The 27,038-nt window shown below is 46.1% G+C and overlaps 1 protein-coding gene across 1 annotated transcript in view; it reads right to left on the bottom strand.

Moving 5' to 3' along the window:
- The window catches only part of grh (grainy head), an 87,183-nt gene extending 82,333 nt beyond the window's left edge, over positions 1 to 4,850 (bottom strand). Inside the window, exon 1 of the mRNA XM_089590856.1 lies at positions 4,752 to 4,850. Coding sequence (XP_089446982.1) covers positions 4,752 to 4,850 — 99 coding nt within the window. The remainder of the gene's footprint in view (positions 1 to 4,751) is intronic.
- Between the last annotated feature and the right edge of the window lie 22,188 nt (positions 4,851 to 27,038).

Below are 27,038 nucleotides of genomic sequence, written 5' to 3'. Positions count from 1 at the left end.
TACAAGATAGAATTGAATGGAAAACATATTTTCAATTATCGCGTCGGATATCGCGCGTGTACGATAACATTTGTGGAAAGAGTCTAGATCTATTAAAACTTCATATTTGAATAATGAAAGACGGCTGCTGTCTCAGCGGTAAAATCCCCGCTGATTGTTTTTTATCGTCTTCGTTGTTGGAGCGGCAAAAACAGCATAATCAGGGCAACAAAAAAATCGCCACTCGATCGACATTCGATAAAAGCCGTCGTCGTTCGACGCCAATTTTTTCCACGCGTGAGGAACATTTCGATGAAAGCTATATATACATACCATAAGTAAATAAATTATTTTACCTAGCCAAGCAGTGATTAGTGATTAAGCAAAATCAGTTGACTTTTAATTCACATGAAATCGTCAACTATACCCGAGACAAGTAAATGACAAGTGTTTTATATAAATTTAATTGGTACATTATTTGTAATTGATATACATAAAACGACTTGTGAATATTGGGTAGAAGGATTAATTTGTACACGAAAAACTTGGATAAACATTTATGAGATGGATCGTGGTACTTTCGTGATTTACAAAAAATTAATAAAGCTTCAAAATGAATGAATAACGTGTCAATGAAAACAAGGAGGTTCGATCCGGACAAAAAAAAATATACATCTCCATCGCGTACATGGCGCGCGTGCGCACTGACAAGTCGTGGGCGTACACTTTGAGATTCGGTGATCTATACATATATACACACATGTATCCCACGTCCACGTCTTTCATATTTTCTTTCTCCCTCCTCCACCCTCCTATCTATCGTTATCTTGCGTATTTTTGTGCTCTCTCGCGATATTTCATGCATTGTACATGGACACTAGTGTGTACAGGTATGTATACATATACTATACAGAGCCAACACCAAGCGTACCAAGAAAAAGAAGGAGGTGGAAAAGAAATCCAAAGAGTCATCCCGGAGTCGACACGATGGCGGCTCTCTCTCCTCTTCCTTTCCACCCTGTACTCATTTTCGTCCTCGATGCTTCGGCTCGAGTTTCGCGTCTCCCCCTCCCTCTCTAAGAAGAAGAGAGCAATGTATAGGGCCCCGAATAACGCGCGGAGGTCGCTCGCTCATTTTCTCTCCGCGTGCCAACGGTATATATCATACAAATATATGTACATGGGGCCCTTTTATAAGAGCTGTGTATAATTATGTATTAAAATTCGAATCGCCGCATCATCGGCATCAGGACCACTGACCCTTCGACGCTCGGTCAGTCGGGCCGTTTCTCTTGTATATATTGGTGTGTATACATTACGTACACCGCGACCGCGTTTCAGCATATTAATTGAAACACCCGCCTTTTTTCTATCTATAACTGTTTTGTTTTTTTTTTTTTTTTTTTTTTTTTCACTAGTGGGTACATAAGATGTAGTTCAATTCCCGGGAATAGCCGATCAATTTACGCAGCCGTGCATAATGAACTGCTTAATTGTTCAGCTTGTATACGAGCAAAAGTAGATTTTAATCGCCGACAGGCCATTATTAACGCAAATCCTCATGAATCACGAACCCGCGCGAACTTATAAACTCCGTGTTTTTTTTTTTTTTTTTTTTTGGCTGCACGGCAAACAGTAAATCAAACGTTCAGTCCCATTTGCGCGGCTAACGAGTAACGCGCGACTTTTTATTTGCCCCCCCTCCATTCGCTAGGTATAATTACATAAAAGTGTTTTTATGTTAAATTAAATCTAGATCAAGCCGGCGAGTTGATTCCGACTCGGTGGCTCGTGTGCACTTGTATGGAGCCCAAATAAAAATTGGAGGGGGGGGGGGAGCTCTCGCAATTAATAAGTACACGAATCGGACAAGCCTCGAAACTGATGTGTGTCGGAGCGAGATGAAAACGGTGGCTCGTGCGAGATTTTTTTTTCTCATTTTTTCTTATTTTTCACCTTATATTCCCGCGCCGGCCGGGGCGAGAGATCGCAGGGTGCGATTAATTTCGAAACCGAATAGCCGTAAGTGCGCGCACACGCGAGAAAGGAGGGAGGGCTTTATCGCGCGCGTGGCTCCAACATGGAGTCCGCGGGAGACACGCATTTCGCAAGAATGGCGGGCGCGAGCACCATTCCGTCTCTTGTATAGCTCGCTGGTGTGCCCGCGCGCACGTATACACGCATTATAATATATTATGTTGCGCACACGTATACGCGGGGCGTAGCGAAAAACTATATACACGCTCGATTCCCGAAAGGCCGATTATTGCGACACAAGGCCGACTTTTTTTTTTTTTTTTTTTTTTTCATCTTCTTTTCGTCGACGCCGTCTCTTTTTTTTCTCCTCTTCCCTCTGCTGCTTCGTACAGCCAACCATATCCCTCTGTATGCTCGTGTTACTTGTGCTTATATAGGAGGATACGCGTATATTTTTACGAACGCTTTTATACACACGATATTGTAGGTGAGCGAATTTTTCCGTGGGGAGAGACTTGTTTTATAGATCGCATAAACATAATATAAGTACCGATTGGAGGGTAAGCGGCATCGACGGGATACGTGAACCTTAGCACATAGGTATACTAAACATCGAGTGCGTGAAAAAAAAATTTTTTTTCAACAAACCACTACACCAGCATGTATAGAATGAAAAAAAAGAAAGAAAAGATTTACGTTTCATCCCACAAGGAAACAAAGTTGTTGCGACCTTCTATTCTCCTAATGATCCAAAGGTGTGAGTATACGTAAGTATCACGAGTGAAGAGATGTATGGCACCGAAAAATCGGTAACTAATTCTACGACTGGTGGTAAATGTGAAGAAGAATGAAATATAGACGCTTTGTATTCAAGGCTAGATGAGCGTTGGAGTTCATTGTCCAATAAAAGTTATGATTCAGGTATTAGCTAACGGACACCCCAATGTACGTTCATTCAATTAATTGAGTCATCCTGGGCTAGTGCACAACACACGTAGTTAACTATAGTCAAAATCTGTAAGTACAGAGAGCGAGCAATTATAATTAAAAAAAAACCCTGGCATCGTAAACAACTACACTCCCAGATGAGAACAGAGCAGTTGTAACCCTGCATTGAGCCACAGCACCCAAAGTCTCATTAGTCCCATACAAGTAAACTCAACTCACGCACACGTACTGCACCAACAGCACGGGAGTATGACCGTCAAAGGAATGTGCGCCTAGCCCATGCATGCAACCGGAGGACACACAAGGATGATAATCCAAAGGTACCCATCGTAAATGATACGCGTCTCGATATCTCGCCTCATTCGCGCGCACCCCCTTTTGCCCCACGAGATTTAATTGCCTTATTTACGAGCCTCCTACACAATATGTACACCTATATACCTATGTACAATATATTATATAAGTAAGGCTCGTCCAATTGTCTCGTAATAGACGAACGGCGGGCACGCTCGGATTTATCGATCGCGCGCTATAATGTCCAAGCGGGGGCTGATGCTTAAATCACCTTTAACGACGGTCACGGCCTTTTTGTGCCCATGTATCCATATATATATATATGTACCGCACCAATGTATATATATATACACAGGTATAGGTGTACATAATATATAGGTATGGTGCTCTGAAAAAAAAAAAAAAACAGGGGGCTTATTCCGTGGTATTCATCCCCCTTGCGATCGTCTGGTACCTACACCTATACACAGCTGATGTGTCATTCTCGATGGGCGGTGCAGCTATATGCGTGTAGTATATATAGACGAGCCTAAAGAAGCCGGGAAAATCCCTTGGCTCGGATGCTGTGGATGAGTAACACTTGACCGCTGGGACTTTCCAATGGATTAACCTTCGCATTGACGGCTGACTGCAGCATCAGGTATATGCATTGCTGCAAAGGTACGACTAAACCCCTAGTGTATATATATGTATAGACGACCTATTGACACTGGCTCTATTGTATATGCTGGTACTTTGATTCACGAGTATAGAGATGTATGTATTGGGGGAGAGGGCGCCGTGCATGTACAATATGTACAGGTGTCACCGAGCACCATTGTATCGTCGTAATTTGTAGCCAACCCGGGGTGTTTGGGATGAAAAAAAAAAAAAAAAAAAAGGAAATGTATTTTCCCGTTTTTCGTGAATAAACCGAATGCTCCGATGCACAACAGCTTAGAAATGTTAATGAAACGCCGCTCTCCCGCATCGGGTGATATACAGCAGATATAAAAACGACGTCGGCTTTCGGGGATTTAATGACCGTCCCTCCTCCTCTTCTTCGCCTTTGGATTTTTATTCGATAAATAAATATACAACTCCGCCCCTTCCTCCCTCCGTCGCGATAATCGTCGCTCTGACCGTATATATATACCCACGCACGAGATGTCCTCTTTCCACTTGAGTATAAAAATGAGTGTAGAAAGACCAAACAACTGAAACGCGTCGTCCGTCCCACTTCGGTATATATATACGAATAGTCCGAAAAATTGACGAGTTCGAGTTAAAAGGACACCAACGAGGGAGTCGCATCGCGTGCCCTGATGGTCTCGTCATTAGCCGGCGCACGCAAGACCGGCGCGACATCAGGAAACGAAGGGACGGAGAAAGAAAAAAAAAAAGAAAAAAAAAACAAGGGGCGGCCTAATTAAGGGGAGCAAGGACAATGAGTCCACGGGTGCAGAGATGTTCTATATACATATATACACCTATATACCCGTGTACACGAGAAATATTGGTGACGGACCAAGTGTAAAATAAAGTATATATTGGGTATGTGTATATGTACTGACCGGTGAGTAGGCCTCCTGCATGTGAAGGGTGGCGGCTGCCGCGTTGTCCGGCTCCGTGCAGCTCGATTGGAGCTTGGTAACTGCAGCTACCGTGGCCATTGCGTGGCGGCGCACTGTGCTCATTGCGGTGCTCCTCCTCTTGTTTTTCTTCTTTTTTTTGTTTCTTTCGCGCGTACAAATCAATTATTTACACTATACGCATCGCTATACTTTCGATTGGCATGTGTATAATATACGTCCGTGGCACTGTATAATGGATCAAAGGGCACCAGGAGCCTCGCTTGATGCTTCATCGAATACTATACGGAGAAGAATTTTGTTATGGCAACGCGAGTTTTCGTCTAGGTATACACTTGGCGCACTCATCCGGCTATGGTGCATGTAAGTATATCACAGGCTGCTGTTGGAAGAGATAGAGTTGGCTTGGCGTTTGACGTTATATATTATGGCACATTGGCGGAAGCGTCGAATTGGCTCGGGGATCTGGAAAGCAAGTGACAAAGCGCACATCAATCAATGAATAAATAAACTTGAGGGTGATGTTTGCCTTTACAAATAAACAAAACGTCGTACCCCGCGCGGGTCATAAAAACACAGCAACATACATATTATATAGCACGTAGACTCAAGTGTACCCATCAACGGAAGCCCGTTAGTTGCAAGTGCAAGGGATTATTGTATTGTGTATCGACAGCCGCAACGGGCACAAGTGTACGTATATACAGTTGGTATGTGCAGCAGAGAATAATACGGGGGGGGACCCCCATAAACCGGGCGCCGAAAAATCGTTCGCAGCGCAACAATAACACCACACCGAGGTGGTTTCAAGGCCAGGGCCATCGGGGGACCAAGTAAGTAAGTAGATACAGGAGGGAGAAAGAGACGACGAAGAGCAGCAGTAGCAGACAAACGCGTTTCTCCGCACAGGTAAATACACACATGTATATATTGTATACATGTACGTATTTATATATACATATAGGTATTGTGGTGAAATACAACAGACAAGTGCAAAGACACCGGAGAGGATGTGGAGAATCCCTCGTCGATCAGCTGGTCCAAGAGACCAGTGTTACTGGTCTCCAGGGAAGAATCGTCATCGCTCTCCTCTCCCGCGACCAATGACCGCGCGAGTTGTACTTACGTACTCACTTACCGATGTATATAGGATAGGATACACACACGAAACTGTCATTCACGTATACAAGGATTTATAATAACTCCTCTCTATTATCATCATCTTGGACAAACCGAACGTATACCATACGTGGTGGCTGTTATACATATCGATATCCGCGTATCGAGTCAATATTAATACGTGTGTTGTACAAGTGAGTTTTTTTTATACTCGTGTACGTGCTGCATCATGGATGGACATCAGGTGTGTGAGCGTGTGCAATGCCGCGGAGTGGTACCTGCCAGGCAGTGTACTTATAATAATAGACGAGAGAGCTAGAGCTGCTATTAAGTATAAGCTGTATCGATACAAATGCACGTCGTTACGCAGTTTCGCGTCCAGCCGTGCTTGTATATGTATATATGGCCGACGATCGGGAGTGAACGAGCGCCGCAGCCATACCGGCTTCTTTTTTTTTTTCGCGCCCGTATCATAATATACACTCGTATGAATAATATATATATAAATATGCACGCGTGCAACCTCGCGGATGGGTTATCGATCGTCTTCGTGTAGCTCGCGTCGTGCTGAGATGATGCTGATTTATTTAATTTTTTTTTTTTTTTTTTTTTTTTTTGCGAGCTGCGTCGAGGTTTTTTTCGCATATTTGCGAGAGGACGTATTACTTTGGAGTGTGTGTGAGAGATACAAGCTTGCATATACATATATATGATCACCCAAGGAGGCGATTTTAAGACCACTAATGTGGATAAAAGTTGAGCTGTGCGTGTGTGGATACAGATAAGCTAAGCAGCTTTTTTCCAAAACGTCGCTGGAGGAGGAGGGACTCGGGGGGGGTCTCGTTCCTTTTGGTCCTCGTCTTTCGTCGAGGAATCCTAGAATTATGGGTTTCATAACGGACATGCAAATAATAATCCACTCGCTCGGAATATTGATGAGAGCGTGTATAGGAAATTACACAATTTTACGACAACGTATATAATACATACACGTACACGCGTAGTCCTTCATTCGTAAATCAAGATGAAATTCCCTCCGCAGCACAAATATACATTTGCGCCAAAAGGTTGATGGTTGCATCACAATTTATATCCCATACATATGTAGGTAATCGTTATGCAAAGAAGAAGAAAAAAAGGATATCTTTAAAAGCGAGGTTGCAGCGCGTTGATTGCGAGAGAGAGAGATAGTGTGCCATCGGATGCACAGGTGGACGAGGAGCCGGATCCCAAAAACCGGGATTTTGCACGGCAATCAACGATATAGGGTTGCTGTGTATATTTACAGTAGAAAAAGAGAAATGGAAATGAAGAAGAATAACGAGAAGCAGCAGCGAAGATGAAGGTGACGGGGGCAGGGGGAGATCTCGTTTGGCCCGGCATCATCGACTCACCGTTGTTGTTCTCCTTTGAACTATGTGCGCGGGAGAGATGAGTGTCCGTATATATACATGTGTATATAGGACAAACGAGCCGGTCCAGCGCGTGGTGGAGCAGGAAACATCACAGTGGAGGGGGAGGCGGAGGAGCAGGTTCGGCCGGTCTAACCTGATTTCCTCGAAAGGGTGAACCTGGCTCCTGCCGCTGATCCCCGTGTTGTGTGCACACGCGGACCGGCCGTTGTCTCTCTCGCGATCGGATTCGGAGCTCCGCGGACACCCCGGACACCTGCTCAGTTTTCGTGCGCCGGTCCCGTCGTCCCGTTACCAACCATTAGTCCCTCGGTACAAGGGTCTTCTTAATGGGGCAAATCGCGCCTCATCCATCGATTGTCGGTTGTTTTTGTGTATATCCGCATCATTGTAATACCTCGTAAACCGCGGTGGGAAGAGCACAGCCGCCTGGACTCGCCGAGTGTGAAAACGAAAGCCACAGCCTGTGATGGTTATCGCCCGAGAAAAGCCCACGCGAGTTTACAGCAAACGCATATGTGTGTGTATTGTGTAAAGTGGGTATACGTTATACCTGTGATAAAAAATCCAACCCGCGCCTTTACAGAGACAGCAGCGAAAATGAAAAAAAAAAAAAAACAACCACATGATAGAAGGAAGAGGGCCTTTTATTTCGCCTGCCGAGGTGATAAAAGGGGCGCCCCGGAGCGGAGCGAGCGAGAGGGATAATGAAAAAACACGGGTTCCCTTTCACACTGGAGGAACAATAAAAAGCAAGTGTGTGTACCACCGAAGCTGGGATTTTCCTATATACATCTCTCTCTCTCTCTGACAGTTTTTCGTGCGGCACCACCTGCACTTTGCCCAAACACGCGTAAAAAAAGCTACAAGAAAATCGGTGCTACCGATCCGACGCAAAACTCTGCCGTGGATGTCATTGCACCACACACCCGGCAAACATTTGACGAGATGATAACGCGCTTAAGCGCATACTTACTTTGCGGAGTCTTTTCACATATCTGGAGATTCCGGCACGGGGGGGGGGGCTGTCGGCCTATAGCGTTGACGTATATGCATTGGCTACAAAAATATCCCAGCTGCTTTGGTCTCGCTAGCTACAAACTACTGGGAGGGGGTTGACTTGGCTCACATCTCAGCGGTCCACGGAGACACCGGTGTCCTCTTCATCCCACGGTGTTTGGTCACTTTGGCGCACACCGTCCTTCCCTTTGTACAATTTATCATCCCCAGAGCACCCCAACAGTACAAGTTGCGAGACGCGCACCAACAACATCAGCACCGCCCGCGACCGGCACGACTACGATCATACAGCACTGTCCGACCGAACGAGCACGATCTAACGACTATGCGCATCACTGTCACTACACTGTATAATATATAATATATGTTACGTGGTCCCCGTGGAAAAACAAAACAAAACAAACAATCAATGATTGTGTTGCATAGGTGGGATTTCGCGGCTTCGGGTGTCGTGATATACGTGCCGAGAAGAGCATCACCTCTCGGCGAGGAGGCTGTACGAGATGCTCCACGTCCGACGCGTCGCAGCGCTCTCTCTCTCTTTCTGGCTGGCCAGCGGTGGCGGCGACGCCAGCGACAGGACTCTCTCGCGGACGGAGTACACATACACACGAGCGCGGCCACCCATACATCGGCAAAACGAGCGCACCTGAGAGCGAGAGAGAGAGAGAGGTTCGCTCAGCAGCGGCAGCGGCGCTCGGTCCAGACGATAACATGTATATATATGTGCGTTCGGAGGAGGCCAGCGGCCGTGCCCCAGCTATATATATACATACACCGAGAGAACGAACCTCTAGCTATTATATACACGCACCGGTCCTCTTGGGGAAGCGAGAGAGAGAGAGAGAGATCGGCAACATGGCCGCCAGAGTCGGCTGTCCTCCGCCCCTGCCTCCCCAGCATCCGAGCTCCCCTCGTCTGCACAAACACCCTCTCTCTCTCTCTCTCTTGCTCTTGGCTACCTGGCCGCAGCAGCTATTAAGCGCCGTCTCGCTCTCTCTCCGGGAGACAAGACGGAGAGGAGAGATACCTATCGGCCTTCCCTCCCCGTCTGCCCCTCTCGTTCATCTCACTCTCACTCTTCGTGCTGTACAGCTTCGAGAGAAATCCCTATACTTACCTGTGTGTCGCGCCTCGCGTATACATATATACACGAAGATCGGTATAAATCGGTATTTGGTATATACCGATCTCATCCGCGTATGTACATGCTACGTCACCCTGCTTTGCCGTTTGTCCCTCTTTCTCGGTCGTGTGTGTGTGTGTATGTGATATGATTCCTCCTTCCTGATGGCACACGCGCACCTCTATCGGCTTCTCCTGGACGCTGGACCCTCCCGGCTATCCACGAGTATTATTACACATTATATACCCATCACGTGCACGCACGATCGGCTTAGAGATTCATTTTCCTCGTGCGATACACTTTCGGCGCGACTCGACGCAATAGAACGACTAAACACCGGTCGCAGCAGCATCCACGCCCGACAGACAACGACCCTCTCTCTCTCTCTCTCTCTCTTCATATCTCTGTATCCTTTATTTATTTACATTTTCTCTCGGGCTTACGTATATAAACCTGGTAAGACACGTACGTAAGCGTATATATGCGCGGCGTCTCGCGCGCGTTACGTAAAAAAGCCACAGGTATGTACATATGGGTATACGCTCGAGCGTCACGAGCAACACACATATCAGTTTGTGTACGGAGATGCTGCCCTGTCCGAGAAAAGAGGAGGAAAAAAGAAGAGGGACAGTCGACCACCCGGCATTATCGGACATCTCTCTCTCTCTATCTTTTTCCTCTCGTGTCCATCCCAACTGCTTGGCTTACTTCCTTTTGTCTTCTAAATCTCTCTCTCTATCTTCCCCCCCCCAGGACCCCTCCCCCTCTCTCTAATGGACTCGGCGGAAGTGCACGCAGATTGACGTAACACGCACGGTAGTTTTCGCACGAATATCGATAACTCGGGCCCATGCATTCGAGAAGCGCATCCAACGTACATGTATAGCTGTACGAGAGGAAAACTACCAGCTTTGGATCGGCGATTTACGGCTCTCTGTAATCTACACGAGTATTGCTGCCTATGTGAATCGACCGCTAATTCGAAAGCTCGCAGAGATCAGTGACACGTTTGGGCCGTCGAGCAAACCCAATGTCTGCGGGTCTCCGATGGCGCTCGTTAGGGCTACTGTGCATATCAATCCCCTGCACTGTTGACGGCTTTTCATACATATCACCGAATTTCGGCCAAATGAAAGTTTTCATCTCCCTTTGCGACGAACGACATAGTATCGGTAACCAATGGGGACCCCACCCCCCTCTTGGTATATAATAATACATCAAGTGCACCGCAGAGATATACGACATTGCGTACCTGCACTGCCGAGTCGTGAAAACACAAATGAAAGTGGAGCACAAGGTGTACATGAATGGTTCATCACTATACGTAGCTACTCCACCGCTGTTGATCAACTCTCCGTCGAAGGGGGAGGAAAGTTATAGTACACCCGGGCACCTCGTTACTTTCGTTGGTGCAGGAGCGCGCTAATCGGCTCAGCGGTGCACCGATGGGCCCCTCAATGGGCATTGATCGGCAAAAGTCACTCACTTCTTTTGTGTTCTATTCTCCCCCCCCCTTCTTACCCTCCTCGATTTCTCTCTCTCTCTCGTTCGCTTCAAGGAACGACAGCCAGACAGAATCAGCCGGGATAGATTCTACCCGCCCTTCCTTTCACGTATAGGCTATAGACGTTACATTACGGTACACGATTTTTCGGCTACGAGGATGTTTGTACCTGCCACGGGAGGCGATCGAGGGGCATGGGGATGGTGTACAGGTACGATCAGCTCAGCGGAACTTGATTGCTATATACTAAGAGTATATCATACGTTGCACGAAAAGGACAATACGTGTTTTCTGCACTTTGGGATATACATCTCAAAAGGGGGGTTATCTTTAAAAGACGACAGTTGTACCCGCTCGCCACCATTACAACACTGGGTGGCAAAGAAGAAAAACAAAAACAACAACATGCATAAAACTAAAGAAAAAAAAAGCAATTGCAACCCTTAGCCTTGATTATTTACTCGGCCGCTCGAGAATTAACCAGCAAATCGGATCAGATAGTGGAACGCCGTACCCCCGAAGCCCATAGCGCAAGATCTTTGGATATTTAATATTCAACAGCTTCGAGAGAGAGAGAGAGCACATATACATACCTGCTTGGTTATCGTTAAGCGAAGCGCCCGCGGGATGTAGGTAGGTTTTTTTTTTACCCCCACACAGAGCCCTCCTAATTGAGCCCGACAGAGTTCATTTTTCAAGGGTTCATTAGCGGCCCTAAAAGGAGCACTCTGCGACTAGGCTCCCCCCCCTATTTCTCTCTCCACGGCGCGTCTCGTGTATGTATATACACGCAAGTCCGAAACGGAATCGAGCTGCCGCAGATATAGACGCGAATAAAATTGAATGCGTGCGCGTTAAGGGAAACGAAAAAAAGGGGGGGGGGGCTGTTAGTGGACCCACGGTGGAATATGTACACACATGTACGTGGGAGAAGGAAGAGGAGGAAGGAATAAGGGTCCAGCGAGTATATATACCTACGCAGAGTGGAAGAGAAGGGTGTATATTATACGCTCGGTAAGCGCTCCGGGGGGAGATTAAAAAGGAGAAACAGGAGGAGGCGGACGAGATGGGATTAAAAAAGTAAAAAAGAAGAGAAAAAAGACGCGCGCGCGAGAGAGAAGGAAACGAAAGAAGAGAGGCAGAAAGGGAGTAAAAGAATGAGAGGAGGCTTGCGCGCATGTATATCGACGCGAGCGCGAGAAAGAAGGAAAGAAACGAAAGAAGAGAAGGAGGAGGAGGATGGAAAAAAGAAAAAAAAAAAGAAAAAAAAGAGTCGTGAAAAATGGGCAGCCAGCAAGAGAGGGAGAGAAGTCTCCAGCCTCGGGCCGCCTAATGCGAGTCCGCGTGTATCGGTTGCACACATACATAACATGCCGATGGATCCACATGTATATGTTATATACCTGCCGAGGTAAAGTATACCACCGTGGTATAAATGAAGGCTTTATATAGTGGTGCACCTATATATAATATACATAACCATAATAATAATAATAATAACACCCATACGGCACGTCCTTCTCTTGGATCGAGGCGGCGTGGAAAATTTTTAATCGCTCCCTGTACGCAAGACGGGACATCGGAGCAGAGGGGAAGGGCCTACGCACGCGCGTATATCTAAATAAGTGTATGCATTTTATATGCACATGTGTGTAGGTACAGGATACAAAACAACTCGAAGGCAAGTATAAGAGCGACGGGGAGGGGAGGACAAAAAAAAAAAAAAAAAAAAAAAAAAAAAAAGAGCAAAGTCGCGAGAGACGCGAACGGAGCAAAAGAGAGGATAAAGAGAGAGGAAGTGAACTGTCGGGGGGTGTCCCCCGAGCGATGGACATCCGTCCCCCCTCCGTTTGTACATACACACGTCTCGAGGCTCGCGCAGCTTTTCGCGAGTCGCCCACGCTCGATCGTTTACACGTGTATATGTATATATATATACATCGTACACGCGTGGGCGACTCCGACGAGAGAGGAAGACATGTACATGTATATGAGGTACTTTGGGCGCTTGTATATCGTACGTGTGTATATGTGTCGCACGAATATGGTGGATGTGGGGATGGGAAGTGCTCATGTATCGAGGAAAGGACCAGAAAACATCGACTATTCGCCCGATGCTGCGCCACGGCGCGCAATTTGTAAGGATAAATTGCCCGCGACGACGACTCTTTCCTTACTCCCCTCGTCCGCTTTCGGTACATCATCGACTGACTTCAGCGTACGTATATATATATTATTGGTAAGACGCACCATGGAATTGTATATATATATATCTGCCACGGGGGTTAAGAAGTGATGATGATGATTCACGAATCACTCGATTCTCCCGATGCATCATACATACAGGTAAACAACAATGCAAGTGGGAAATCGAGTGAGCGTCGAAAACCAAGAAAAAGAAGCAGATAGGTGTCTCTTTCAGGGGATGAATTACGAGAGGAGGGGAGCTAACGTGAGACGCGACACCCGCATTAATTAAACGATCAAGTCCTCGGCAGCGAAGACCTCGTCGTTATCCCGCGTCTCTATCGCCCCGGATGATGGCCGATCGTTAATCATGCCACACTACCCTCACCCTACGGTCACCAATTAACGCCGGCTCACACATTTTTCTCATACATATTGGAGCGTCGCTCGCGCGGGCGTTCAACTCTCCCGGCTGCTTTGCTTATTCATACGCGTGTATACATATTCGTACGCACAACAACGAGATGTGCCCAGCAAGTGTGGGCCAATATTCTGATCCGCAAGGTATATACGTATGGAGACGTAACGCTGTACATTGGTAAACTCTTTCGGCTTCTACCCTCTTTTCGTCACCATATTATCTCGTTATTTCTACGTGCCATTCGCCCCAAGTGCCCGGAACGTCGCAGTCTCGGACTTGTAATCCTAATCCAATTGGAAAAGTAAGCTTCGTCCTTGTCGGGGCATGAGGCAATGAAACGGGTATATGAATATGGGTATACACGTTACGCGCTCGTTGCAAAAAGAGAAAGTCCAGGCGCTTTTTCTCTCATCGCTGACGCGGACACTCGCGTGTAAACCCGTCTCCTCGCTTATTCCATGCGAAATTAACAAACGGCGACAAAAATCATGAAAATCCGAGCACAGGGGGAAGGACGAAGAGAGAGAGAGATAAGGATATCGAGTTTGTCAGGACGCATCATGAGGCTTATCGCGCGTGCGTTTTCATGCGTGGAGTCGGGGACGTCCGTTATGCGATGTCCGATTCGTTCTTCGTTGTCGTCGATGTCGTTGCAGGGAGAGACGAGAGGAAGGAAAAAAAAAAGACAGCCGAGTCTTTAACATCGCCGGAGAGCGCGGCGCGGAATAATTGATGCCCCCTCGGCCGCTCTCGATACACTCCGCGTGCTGAATATATTCATCAGCTTTTTCTGCGCCCCCCGAGCGTGAGAACGCGGACCTCTTATATTTTTGTACATTTTTTTTTTTTTTTTTTTCCCTTCTTGCACATCATCGCGGCTGTTGCGCAAAAATATATACCCCTCGACTCTCGGAAGTGCGGAAAACAGTCGACAGTCGTTTTCACGAAACTTCGCCTATCATCCGCGAGTAACATTTCCTACTTTGAGAACGCGGATGCGAAGTGGGGGGGGGGTGTGATAAATCTCCGAATAATCCGTGATTTATTCGTCCCAGACGAGAATCAATTGCCGAACAATAAATTTTCCAAATGGGTCGTCGCCGTCGTCTACCGTATACCTCGGGCTTGTCGGAACGGGGGACTCTGTTGTACCGTACACTCCGGTGCGATAACGCGCGCGAGCGCCCAGAGAGAGAACAGAATTATACAGTTACCGTGTCGCGCCGTCCGGCGGGCCAATGCAGCGACTACTACTAATACTTTCCTTTTTTTTTTACTTTTCCGCCCGTGTGATAATATGCATGGTGACCTTAAAAAAAAGGGCCCCTCTTTCGCGTGCTGGCTCCCATCTCTGTGCACGCGGGTCCCGTAAGCTTCTGCCCGGGAGTTCCGAGGAAGTCGACGGTAGCTGGCTCGGAGATTGTTGTACCCGATACGCTATACGTGTGGTTTTTCCGTATCTTTTGGCTTGGGAAATTTACAGCCGATACTTGACGATGCGACTGTGATTTCGTTTTTTTCCACGATACCGATGAATCTTCATGGGTACCAGCGCGGAGAAGTTTCGCTTTAAAATTCGTCGGTGAATCATCGGGAGAGGCTACATTTGGGAATTTACAATAATCATCCCGCTACGTGGGTCACATAAAGTAGCGGCATGGAGGCTGTATCGATACAGCGCGATTTCTGCACCATCGGTACCCGAAAAAAGCTAAACGTATAATAACAAAAAATGTCTCAAAACGAAAGTAAAAAGGATGAGGCAAAATCACCCATACGTAAACACGGGGCAAGAGCGCGTATATACCGCAAAAAGCGGGTGATACGCGCGTGTATAATTTAACACGATTACATAATTCCCCGTTCGCGTGACTCTCTCGCGCGCTTATCCATTGGGGCAAGCGCATCACGCACCTGGGTATGTATACCTGCACATGCAACGTATACACATGTACCGGTAATGGGAAGCTCCCCCTCACGGTACATGTACGTATTTACGGACAGGCTCGATAAATAAGGCTCCGAGAGAAAGATCGGCCGAATCGGAAATATCGGGAAGCTGTCCCACGTATAGTGCAGATTCGCGCAACAACCGTCACTGTTTAAGTGCAGCAGAGCTACCTCGTGGGTATACATTAAGGGGGGAAAAAAAAAAACAAGTTCACCAAAAACCACTTTTTTACCGGAGGACTTTCTTCTCGCAATGATGATTTCGTCTCTCATTGTGCATTTATTTCGCACTCGCTTCCTGAAAATCAGTAACCACCAGCGTGAAAATACTCACTCGGTGTGAATTACCTTTTGTACATCACTCGCGTGTTATACGGAAATGTCACCCCGATAAGCTCGTTTACGCAACCTCGCGCTCCACCGTATACTCTAGGGACTCGCAGCTGTTAATGCACAACCGCATCATGTGTATAACACATGCGCGTATAGTAAATGACTTTTTTTAATTTTTTTCATTTAGCATCTTCTTGCGCAACCGTGAAAATCGTCCTGCCGCTCCGTTGATAAAGAAAAAAAAAAAAAAAAAAGCAAGCGGCGCACATTCAGCAGCTTGTCGGCTTAGGACGCCGTGCGCGCTTTAATCGAAGGGGCGCATAAACCAATCAGCATCCGAAACAGAAATAAATGACCGAGGGGAATATGGCGATATGGCTTAGAAATTCCACCATGTGTATATATATATACCCGTCACGAATTGCCTTTCCCCACCCCATCCCCCACATGTATGTCATTTCCCACCTACGCTTGAGCGTCAAAGAGCGTCTCGCCTCAATGGCAGAGTAATCGGATATTTATCCATATGACTCTTATTCCTCCCCTTTTTTTTCGCTCCTCATCACGACCTTCCTTTTCTCCTTTCTCCCTTTCCATCTTGCATCTTCGTCTACGTATATACGAGATACAATCTCGACGTGTTTCCACTACAACCTGCACTGTGTATATACATGTATACGTGTATATGTATATATATACACACGAGTTTGGAAACGTCTCTCACGTCGCTCCACGTGGGCGTGCATCAGAGGTGAAACACATCAGTGAAATCAGGAGCACCAGTCCCTACGTATTATATATGTGTGTGTGTGTTGTACATATAGATAGAGAGAGAGAGAGAGAGAGAGAAAATATGTGGAAGGTCCCAGAGCGTGCGTACAATGAGAGATGCACCTGTCGGAGCGAGCGGGACACCCCCGAGTCAAGAGCCATCCGAGGAGAAACACACGTGATGTCTACTATCTGCAGCCAGCGTCTCTCTCTCTCTCTCTCTCTCTCTGGGAGCTCGATTCTCTTTTTGTGCCCTTCATCTTCTTCTCCTCCTCCTTGGGCCGTCTTCTTTCCCTTTGAGCGTTTTTACGTGCCTTTTTTTTTTTTTTTTTTTTTTTATTTGTTCATCGCTTGCGTAGCCTCCCCTACTCCCGATTTATCCGGCTGCCGTCTTGAAGCTGCCGTGCGCACGAAAGAGGGAGTCCCCATACAACCGAAAGGGGCATACATTTTTTCCAAGGAGCCGACACTGGATCCCTGCGTACGTATATTTATATACATATACATATACACATATGTGTACCTTATAATCCGGGACGTCGTAACTCCTCGTCTTGGCCGCCGGAGCCAAGTGCCCCCCTCCGTCTCTCCCCATATTTTTTCATCATCCTCACCTCACCTCACCCTTTTAGGCAAAAGTATAATATATATAGGTACACTTACGTTGCGTCAAAGGTGGGTTTGCTGTTTCTGTTGATGGGGTCTGCTGCTCACTTGCGCGTGAGAACTCGTTTTAGGAAATGGGTCGAGCGTCACTTGTTGATCGTTCGCCCCTGCATTGTATCGTACAACATACCCTATGTAGCTCGTATGGGCTGTTATTACGTATCCATTTGAAGGAATTGACGTTCCCGTCCGTGCCTTTTTTTTTCTTTCGGGCTTTTCGGAGGTTTTTTTTTTTTTTTCTTTTTTTTCTTCTACCGAATGTAGGCGTGATATCGCACGGGTATTAGACGCGAGACGTGAAGGCTATATACACTTGTGTATATATAGAGTCAATCAAATTTTCATGCTCGAGGATACGAGGGAAATAGAGCCGATGGGACGGAAGATAACTCAAAGTGAAATCGTATGCTGTTCCTGATGATGGCACGTCAATTCAAATATGGGTATGCTTATAGTGTGTCTAATCACATTTTTTACCTTTTTCCTTTTTTTTTTTTTTCATCAATCATTGGCCTGCGTCCGATTTTCATCACGCAAGTCTTCGTTTCATCTAATTTTCCCTTGAAAACTATAATTAGTTAAATCAAACGCCTGCCATTAAAATACAAATGACTCAATGAATCGATACGTAAAACTCAACCCTTTACTCTGTGCATATTTTTTTCACTTCTCTGTACCCAGTGACTTATAGGAAAAGCTACTTTTTTTCGCGCTCCTATTTTCAAATATACGAGTCCGGATTCAACATAAAGGTCTTAAACTGTGTATGATGATTCATAAAAGTTAAAAAATTGGCTGTACAGCTTAAGAACTTCGTGAACTGTTGAGAAAAAAAAAAAAAAAAAAACACACGTGCACTCACGTTATAAAGTTTCACGGGGTGGTGGAGGGAAAATTTCCAACCTTGAGACTCGTTATCCCACTCGATGCGATATAGACGGCCCAACATAACTCAAACTCGGTTTCAGCGTTCGAAGGCGAAATTAAAAGCAGCAGCGGCGCAAACGGGAGCAGATGAAGAAACAAAAAACAAAAAAACAAAAAAGAAGAAGAAATAAGATAGTAATAAGAAGATAGGATGAGTGCAAAAAGGCAAGAGTCATAATAATCCCATTAAGGATACGGTGTACGTGTATTTACAGGCAGCGGAGCAGCTGCTGCGAAGAGACTCATCTCCCCCCAGCCCCTATTGGCTTTGAGTACGTGTAATAATATATAGGCAGGGGGGCGCGGGTTTCCTGTTATCGGCGCTCCGGCCAATGGATTTACGACTCGCTGCCGCGGACTGCCTACCGCGGGAGACTGGCGCTCTGCACGACTGGGCGCATCTCTCGCGGATCTGTATACGATAGCTGCTACCGCGGCAACGGCAGCTCATCCGGAGTCTATTAGCGATATTGGCGGCGGCGGGCAAAGTATCATCGGGTACGAGCGCGGGGGGGGGGCGCGCACTCGACCACGGAATTTCAAATTTATACTGGGAATGTAACTCTCGACTCGCTCTCTCGGCTGTCGCTTGCGGTCATGTGTGGGTATATGTGTACAAGTGTCTCGATCGTTTTTGCGTGAAGGGAGTATCATACATATTATATAGATATGCACTGGGGATACGTCATTTTTTAACAACGAATCTTTTACTTATATCAAAGGGAAGATTTAAGTATTGCATAGACGGTTGAGGGTAAAGAAATAAAATGCCATTTTCGTGAAAGTGCTTTTTTTTCAAGTCTTAAAGAGAGACTTCACCCTACAACCATTTCACCGCCAATGAAAAAAATTTACTGTCAAACCATCAGCTAAGATTGAAAATTGATGTGAAATAAATCTTTGGGATTGTTTAGATCGTTCATGCCTCACACACGACATATAATTATGGAGCGAAGAAGCTTACTTGTACGAGTCAGCAAAGACGAAAAAACGTTCTTCTGCCACGTCATTCAACAACGATTTTTCATCCTAAATCGTGTGAAAAATCGAAATGCACGATACTTCCCGTGCCATGCACTGTACGAAAATGGGGTGAGATTGAGTATATTCCCAATGTCTATACTATTGCGCGACAGCAGCAACAAAAGAGAGAAAAAGTAGGCGGAGTAGGAGAGAAAAATCCAAGGATGAACGCATCGTCGCTCCCGCTGATTCTCGCTGGATGATTTTTTTTTTTTTTTTTTTTTTTTCACGTGCTCAAGGACAAATCACGTGCGGCGAGCCCAGCGTGATTTGTGCTGCTCCCATAATCATGCCGATGTCGAATCGAGCGAAAAACTTGGTTATCTCGCGGAAATTCACCCGTACCATTTTTGGCCCACGAACAAGATTAGATCTACATCCCTTCCCGAGGGTCTATCTATACGTGTGTAGCTAAGCATCGCACGAAATAATCAATTAATTATATACAACATCGGTCCCCCGGCGCTGAGCTGAAAAGAGCATCATCGGGAACGCATTTATAATGGATTCTTATACTCCCCGTGCGCCGTGAAATAACGAGTAGCCGGCACGTATCTTCGACCACCACCCGCTATCACTGGGAATATCACAAGGCTCGCCCCACGTACGTCGTTATTAATTATGATCATGCAGGCGTGTATAATATGTATACGCGAGAGAAAGGAGTAACAGCGTTTACCCTTGACAAGAGGAGGCTCGTATAACTCTCGCGCTCGAGATACTGTTACACATCGGACCCGCTACCGCGCACCACCACCTTCGATTTATCGGCATAATGTGTGCCCCCGGACGAAGAGAAGAGCCGCCGCCCCGATGTATCCACGAGATTTATATGTATATATTATATATATATATACGTGTACACTCGCTGTACCAATTTACGATAGGCGATTACCCGCGGCGCGACGTCCTGCCTCTTCTCCTCATTCTCGGCCTGTCCCTCCTTTCTTTCTTTCTTTTTTCTCCCCAATGCCTTGCTCATAATACACACACACACGCGCGTAATATACGTACACAGGTGTATGGGAACGCCCGTCGGTCCATACGCACGCTTGGATTTTTACCCGAAAAGCCCCGTCACACGCACGGCCGCACAAAGTGGATAGTGCTGTTAGCCCGAGCATCCCCGGAGCGAGTTATACGCACCACGTGCTCGCGCAGTGATACGGAGGTTTAATTTATCGTGACACTTTTGTTAAGAGTACCCTATATATATATACATACATGGAGGTATAGAAGGGTGGGGGGGGGGGTTCGAGCATCGCGCCGCCAGAGCAAAAACTGTTAACGAGAGAGCGATAAGGCTATAATATGGAGAGCTCGTATAACTATTCGTTGATTATTGACCGATGACGAGTATAATATGTATACCAATGCCGATTCGCCGGAAAAACCGAGGGGCAATAGCAAGAGCGAATAACCGCCGTAGCAATAATAAAATCAAATGGCTGTACGCAGTGGGTATGCGTGTTAAAACTATATACATATATGTATGCGCGTGTAATTGTAAAAGTAGCGCTAAACGCGATTGTAAAGTACAATAACACTAAAGTCCCCCATCGCGCTCTTTTATTAATATAAATACGTAGGTACGTATAATGTGATACGCGCAAGCGAGTATTATTAATTTCAATTACGTTTTGCGCCCATTTGCGAATCGAGGCGACGATGTTTGCTTTTATGTGTATATACGCGTATTTATTGAGCCCCCCCCCCCTCCCGTTATATATTCGCGTGCGCAATTTTGTGAAAAAAGCGTGGCCATACTCGTAAAGTTGATCCTTTCTCTAATTAAATTTTGCTCTAAATCTCCTTGGAATATATATATATAAGAGTTATACGTATACCATTGGCCATTCGTTACGTACGGAAAGGTATACGGGGGGGTATTGCCGTTGGCTCGAAAGTGTTATTATATACCAGAGAAAAGGGAAGTGAATCGACGGAAGGATACAAACGCGCCGTAAGAATTTGTCCCGTTGGCTCGTAAATCGAGCTGTTTTACGGTGCTCGTCTCTCTTTTCGAAAAACCTCACATCCACGTGTACAGGCAAGGACTTATTTACAGGCGCGTCAATAGAACTCTCAGAATTCAGGGAAAATCCATGAAGATCTTTTTGTGTTTATCTCGGGAATTCGATTTAAACGACCCCCTCCCTCCCTTCCACACTGTCCTTCTTCCTTTTCGTCGCTCTATACCGGCTGTTTAATGCGCGGCGAGAGTTACGATGCATCTCGACGCGATACATCCCCACATATAATACACGCGTTTCCGCTCCGTAGCTCGAAAAGTATATACGAGCATATATAACGATCCATACTGTTCGTTAACGATTTTTTTTTTTATTTTTTTTTATTTCATTTGGTCACTCCGCTGAGGTGTACATATGTATATATATATATTTATGGCAGAGGCACTCCGAGCTTATCTCCCGTTGGCCGCGCATTTTTCGATCAATTATAAATAATTTAGTGCAATACAGGTACGCCCATATCGCACCGCAGCGTACGCTGGTAGCTGCCTGAGTATAATTGGACCGGCACGCCCTTCCCCTCCGCCCCGGATAATCAATACCGCGAGTAATGAGTAGTTTTAATTAGCCGATATATACCGATGTTGGTGTATAATATATAATATACTCACCGGAAACCCGAAATGGATTATGATGTTTCGAAGCGATCGCGTTGATATGTATACGCATATTATGTATAGATGAGGTGCTCTCGGAATGAATAGATTTTTTTTTTTTTTTTTTTTTTTATATTATAGTGCTCTACGTCCGGCTCCTTTAATAAGGGCACTACTATGGGCACTTAGCACTTGGGAGAAGGAAGGGAAGAGGGATGGGAGGCCTCCCATTACTGGGAGGGGGGTAGGGGGAAATTAGGCAATTTTGCTGCGAGAAGGTCGCCTAAACCCTCCTCGAGGAGCATTGCGTGGTGAAAAAGCACATGTGAAATATCACAGAGGTACTTGCCCGAAAAAGTCGCACTATGGCCGGGAATTGAACCACGGTCTCCCGCGTGCCAATCCACGACATAGCCGACCGAGCCACCGCGCGCTCTGGAATGAATAGATAAGAAATGATTCTATCAGGCCAAAGGGATGAGCCTCCGACTCTGTAACTGTGTGAATATAATATGTATACAGTTGCAGAATACTTTGGCGCAGCTCGAGATATATATAAAAATATATACATCCTGGTGTGTAAGGAAATAACGTAGACCGACCGGATCCCAAAACTATATACGTACAAGTGGTGGATCGCGAGGGCAAAAGGGGAAGGAGTGTAAATATGGGCACGTTAAAAATGGACGGCAAAACGCACTACTACCCGGACGGGTATAAATCATAAGTCGATACGACACCGCAGGACGCCTCGGCTCATTCGGGCCCCCATTATCACCTACTCGTGCACGACAGCCTCCATTTATACATACACGTATATATGTATCGTTTTCTCGTATTATCGTCCCTCCTCGCACGCACGCGCGTTGTACTCGCGCTCGATTTTTCTCTCCTCTTCCGTAGCACGCGATAGAGCGGGCCTTTTTTTTTTTTGTGCGGTACCCCGGCGTATCGGGTCCCGATATCTCTTAGCTTTTCCCGTGTCGCGGGGCCCCATTATTCACCGGCGCGCGAATGCCACCGCCGCCGCGCACATAAATTACCATCGGCCATTATTTATCTCTATTCCGGGCCCCCCCGCATTATCCCCGCGTTTCTACCCTTTCCTTGTATCGCCACCGCGAGATGGATACTTTTTCAATACACGTGTACTTATGAGCAGCCACTGATATACCTGTGCGTATACACACCCGAGAGACTCGTATACTCGTGTTTTCCGCCTCCTCCCGTTTACATATTATCCACCGGCCCTATATACCAATATTGCATACCTACGAGTATAAAAGTACATATATATGTTATAATGTAACGCTACCCCGTCGCGGTAATTACGTTACAGCAGCGCCGGGACACGAGTCGGCTACCGGCGCTTGTACAACCTCTATACAACTGGCGGTGGTCCCCGTATACATAAAGGTGCGCCGGATTTTTGATTCCGCGAGAGAGAGAGAGAGATTATACCATCTCGACAAAGCTACCAGCTGTATGTACCTATACTTACCTGCCCCCCAGTACTTGTACTTATAATATACGAGCGGGGACAAATGTTGCAGCAGCGATTTTATCTGTCCGTCTCTCTCGATATCCATAGGTCCCCCTTTTTTTTCCAAAGTGTTTCCGGCTGACAGAGCGTATATGCCAGTGCCGAGGTGCGTTTGTCTCTGGTAACCCCCTGTATGTAAGTATACCGGTGTATAAATCGTCGATCGGCGTCCAACGCGCACGCGATAATCAAGCACATTGTACCGGGAGCCCGTTAATCCAGCGGGAGGGACTCAATGCTCGGGCCTAATTGATTCTTCAATCCGCGTAGGGGCGAATTTCTCCGCGGTGCTAACGCGATTAGCGGACACGGTAGTAGTTTTCCCTCGGCGATAATTCGCGGTGTGTGTATATATATATATGCGTGTCGAATCGCGGTGGATGTATCGATAAGCGACTTTGTTTTTTTTCGGCGCAACTGGTCACTACGTGTCTACATGTGGTTGCTGAAATCGCTTATTTATCGGCCCAAGAGCTTAATCCCCTCGCTCCGTGTGGCAATATATATATAAGCGCTCTCGCGAGACCGGATGTATATGTTATACGTATACGTTTGACGATGCTGCTGTCATATATGGAGAAAAACCTTACAAGTTTGCCGTGTAATTATTTAATTGGGCAGGACTAAAGTCTTTACGGAATGGAAGTGGTGACGACGCTTGTCTCCAAAGTTGTCGAGATGTGAATGACTAAAATAAAAAAAAAACAGCCGTTAACGCGTCACGTTTTCCGAAATCGAAATCCCATTACTTGGGTGATGATCTCGGGGTTTGTCCGGTTTATTCATTTTGCGCTAAGCTACACCCCCTTAATCATTAACAAAAATTAATAGGTGCAATCGCATTGAATTAAAAAGTTTTTAATGCTTTGGGGCGTGAAAACCCTGTATTTTATATTATTTTTCGGTAATCCCGACAAGTATAGTGTACACGGGTACAGTCAACCATTTAAAAAATCATTACTGGTCACTTATATATAGGTGCATATAGGCACGCGTAATACGTTCCGATACACCTCCAGGGAGAACAGATGCGGATAGGCGTACCTAAAGATAGAGAGAGAGAGAGAGAGCTACAGCTGCCGCGCTTAGATTATACAATATTCCCCAGCGAACGATTTACGGATAATGACGCAACGCGAGCTTTAGCGCGTGCACTCGGAGGATCGAAGGGTATGTTGTATATATGTTCGAGGGGAGAAACGCGGCAAAAGATAGCTTTTAAATACACGCGTATGTATATATTTATATATATACAGCTCGCGACATTGATTCGAGGGCGCTATCTTTATCCGCTGACTTGTTTGTGCTCCGATTTCAAATTGTCGTCGATACGCGTGTCCGGAATTTGAACTTTTACGTATAAGCGGTGGCGAGAATTGTTCGATTTCTCTGAGGGAGTTTTATCTTAACAGTTATATGTATGATTTGTACACTACAGAAAACATAAGGGTATTTTAGATCGTGAAGCCAAAAAGGAGAGGCATTGCAAGGGGCAAGTGACAAATTTCCGTGCGTATGCGAATGAATAACATAAAGCGCCGGGAGACAAGCTAGTGAGATAGGTCATATTATACGCCGGAAAAGAAAAGTTACACGCGTAGCGAATGTAACGTACAAGTTCGGGTTGGCTGACGTTGTTGTTTTATCGATCGGCAGCGGAAAAATATAATACACGCGCGCGTGCACGTCCGATCGATTATAATGGGTCTGGAAACGCGAATGTGAATGAATAAAAAAAAAAAACAAAACTCGATCGCCCCTGGGTAGGTGTACCGATTATACGCGAAAGACATTTACGGCGTTGTTATTTAAGGCGGATATAAAATTTCACAATGGCATCGATAATATTGAGTCATGTTTGCGAGAAATAAGCCCCGCAAAATGCCAATAACTATCATTCACTGGCGATGTACGTTATATTTATATATACCATGGTGCGGATGACGAAACAAAGTATACAATTAATTGTTTCAATTAACGAATTCCCCGCGCGAGGAGTGCCGGAGATTAAATACCCAGATCGATCGTTAATTATTCCAATATGTATATACACCATATTATACCCCCGATTAAAACGCGTAATAGGTGAAATTGCTCTTTATTTTTCATTAAATGCCATGCGATGTAAGTATATTGATAAGAATATTCGGAACTGCCAAAATTCCATGGTGAGCCAAGTATATGTATCAAGCTCTACTGAACTTGATACATTTGAATGAAAAACGTCAATACAGGAAAGCTGTAGAGTGAAAAAATACAGATTTAACACGCACAAAAGCACGTTTTACACTCTTAGCTCAAAAAAAATAGGTGAAATAGCTTACAAAAGCATCGATTCGATTTTTCACGGATCGTTTGCAACTGACTTGAATTTCATAAAAAAACAGCCATTTGAAGTACACTTTTTACATGCACGTATATGTACTAAAACCTCACGTAGCATCGCCGGTTGATTCTCGATCCGCAGGTAGATATACCTAAGTTATGTTCCTCGCAAAGGGCAAATTTCGTAAGTTACACTTGTACACAAGCGTCGGTTGTATTTGTTATTTCTCTGTTGTGTTCCATCAGGTGTTTGCCAGGAAAGATCGGTTGGACCTTCCGAAAGTAACGGTCAGCTGCCAAAGTAAACAAAAAAAAAGCGCGTGTCCCTTCGTATACTCACCAACGACTTCCTGGTTAAACTCGCCTCTCATCCCTGGTATCCTTTAAATCTAGTTTCCGCGTTAGTCTCCCTCTGGAAGCGGCAACGGAACGCATAAGCGACAACCGAAAAATGCAGGGCAAAAGGCGGCCGCGGAACCAGAAAAGCGAGAAAGACCCGAACGGACGGGGAGGAAGAGGCGCGCGCCAACCTATTGGAAATAAGCACGATACCCAGAAAGAAAAGGCACATAACGAACTCGCGCGTGGCCTTATCAAAGAGAGGAAGCACAAGTTCCGTTGAGCGCGTCCGGTTCATCCGGTTGGTCATCTCCACCCGGTCTTAACGAGCGCACACACGCGTACAACATACACATGCACGCCCGCCATTGTCACCGGCCTTATTTTTCTTCTTTGCTTCCTTATACACATACTTTTTTTAAAAAATAATGTTTCCCTCCCTCCACCTCTCCGTTGCGTTATTGTTATGATCGTCATCACACTATTGTACCCTTGACCCTCGTTGCAAAGTCTCGGTTGGCGATGCTCGTCGCGCTCTCCGTACATCCGCGCGTCTCACGGAAATAGAGTCGAAAAGTGCGGGGCGTCTCTCGATCAGGTTTTCGTTCCCACCGAAACTGGACTTTGGCGAGAAAACGAAAGAGAGAGAGAGACACTACCCGCCTATAAATCGGAGGACACGGCTCTAAAAAAGAGGAGAGCGCCCGAAACGCGGAAGGACATGACGATGGTCATCCCCTTCTCTCCACTTCGCCCCTGTACGATATCCATTATGACGATCGAGCGTATATGATCTAACCTGTCCCGGTGTCCGAGTGAAAAGAGTCCGGCAGGTTAATTTCCAGCGTCCATCCCCAAGGGTCGCATTATCGCAAAACCGGATTTTGCGCGCGGCACAATTTATGCGCGCGTATACACGTATGCCCGGCAGGGAGGACCTTTTTATCTCTCTCCCGTCCGCGCCCCACCTACGG

Source organism: Copidosoma floridanum, unplaced genomic scaffold (genome assembly GCF_036245765.1).
Source record: "Copidosoma floridanum isolate Cflo_tuat_1 unplaced genomic scaffold, Cflo_Japanese_pri ptg000013l, whole genome shotgun sequence".
In the NCBI taxonomy this organism is placed as follows: Eukaryota; Metazoa; Arthropoda; class Insecta; order Hymenoptera; family Encyrtidae; genus Copidosoma; species Copidosoma floridanum.
This window is presented reverse-complemented; position numbering and strand designations above follow the sequence as displayed.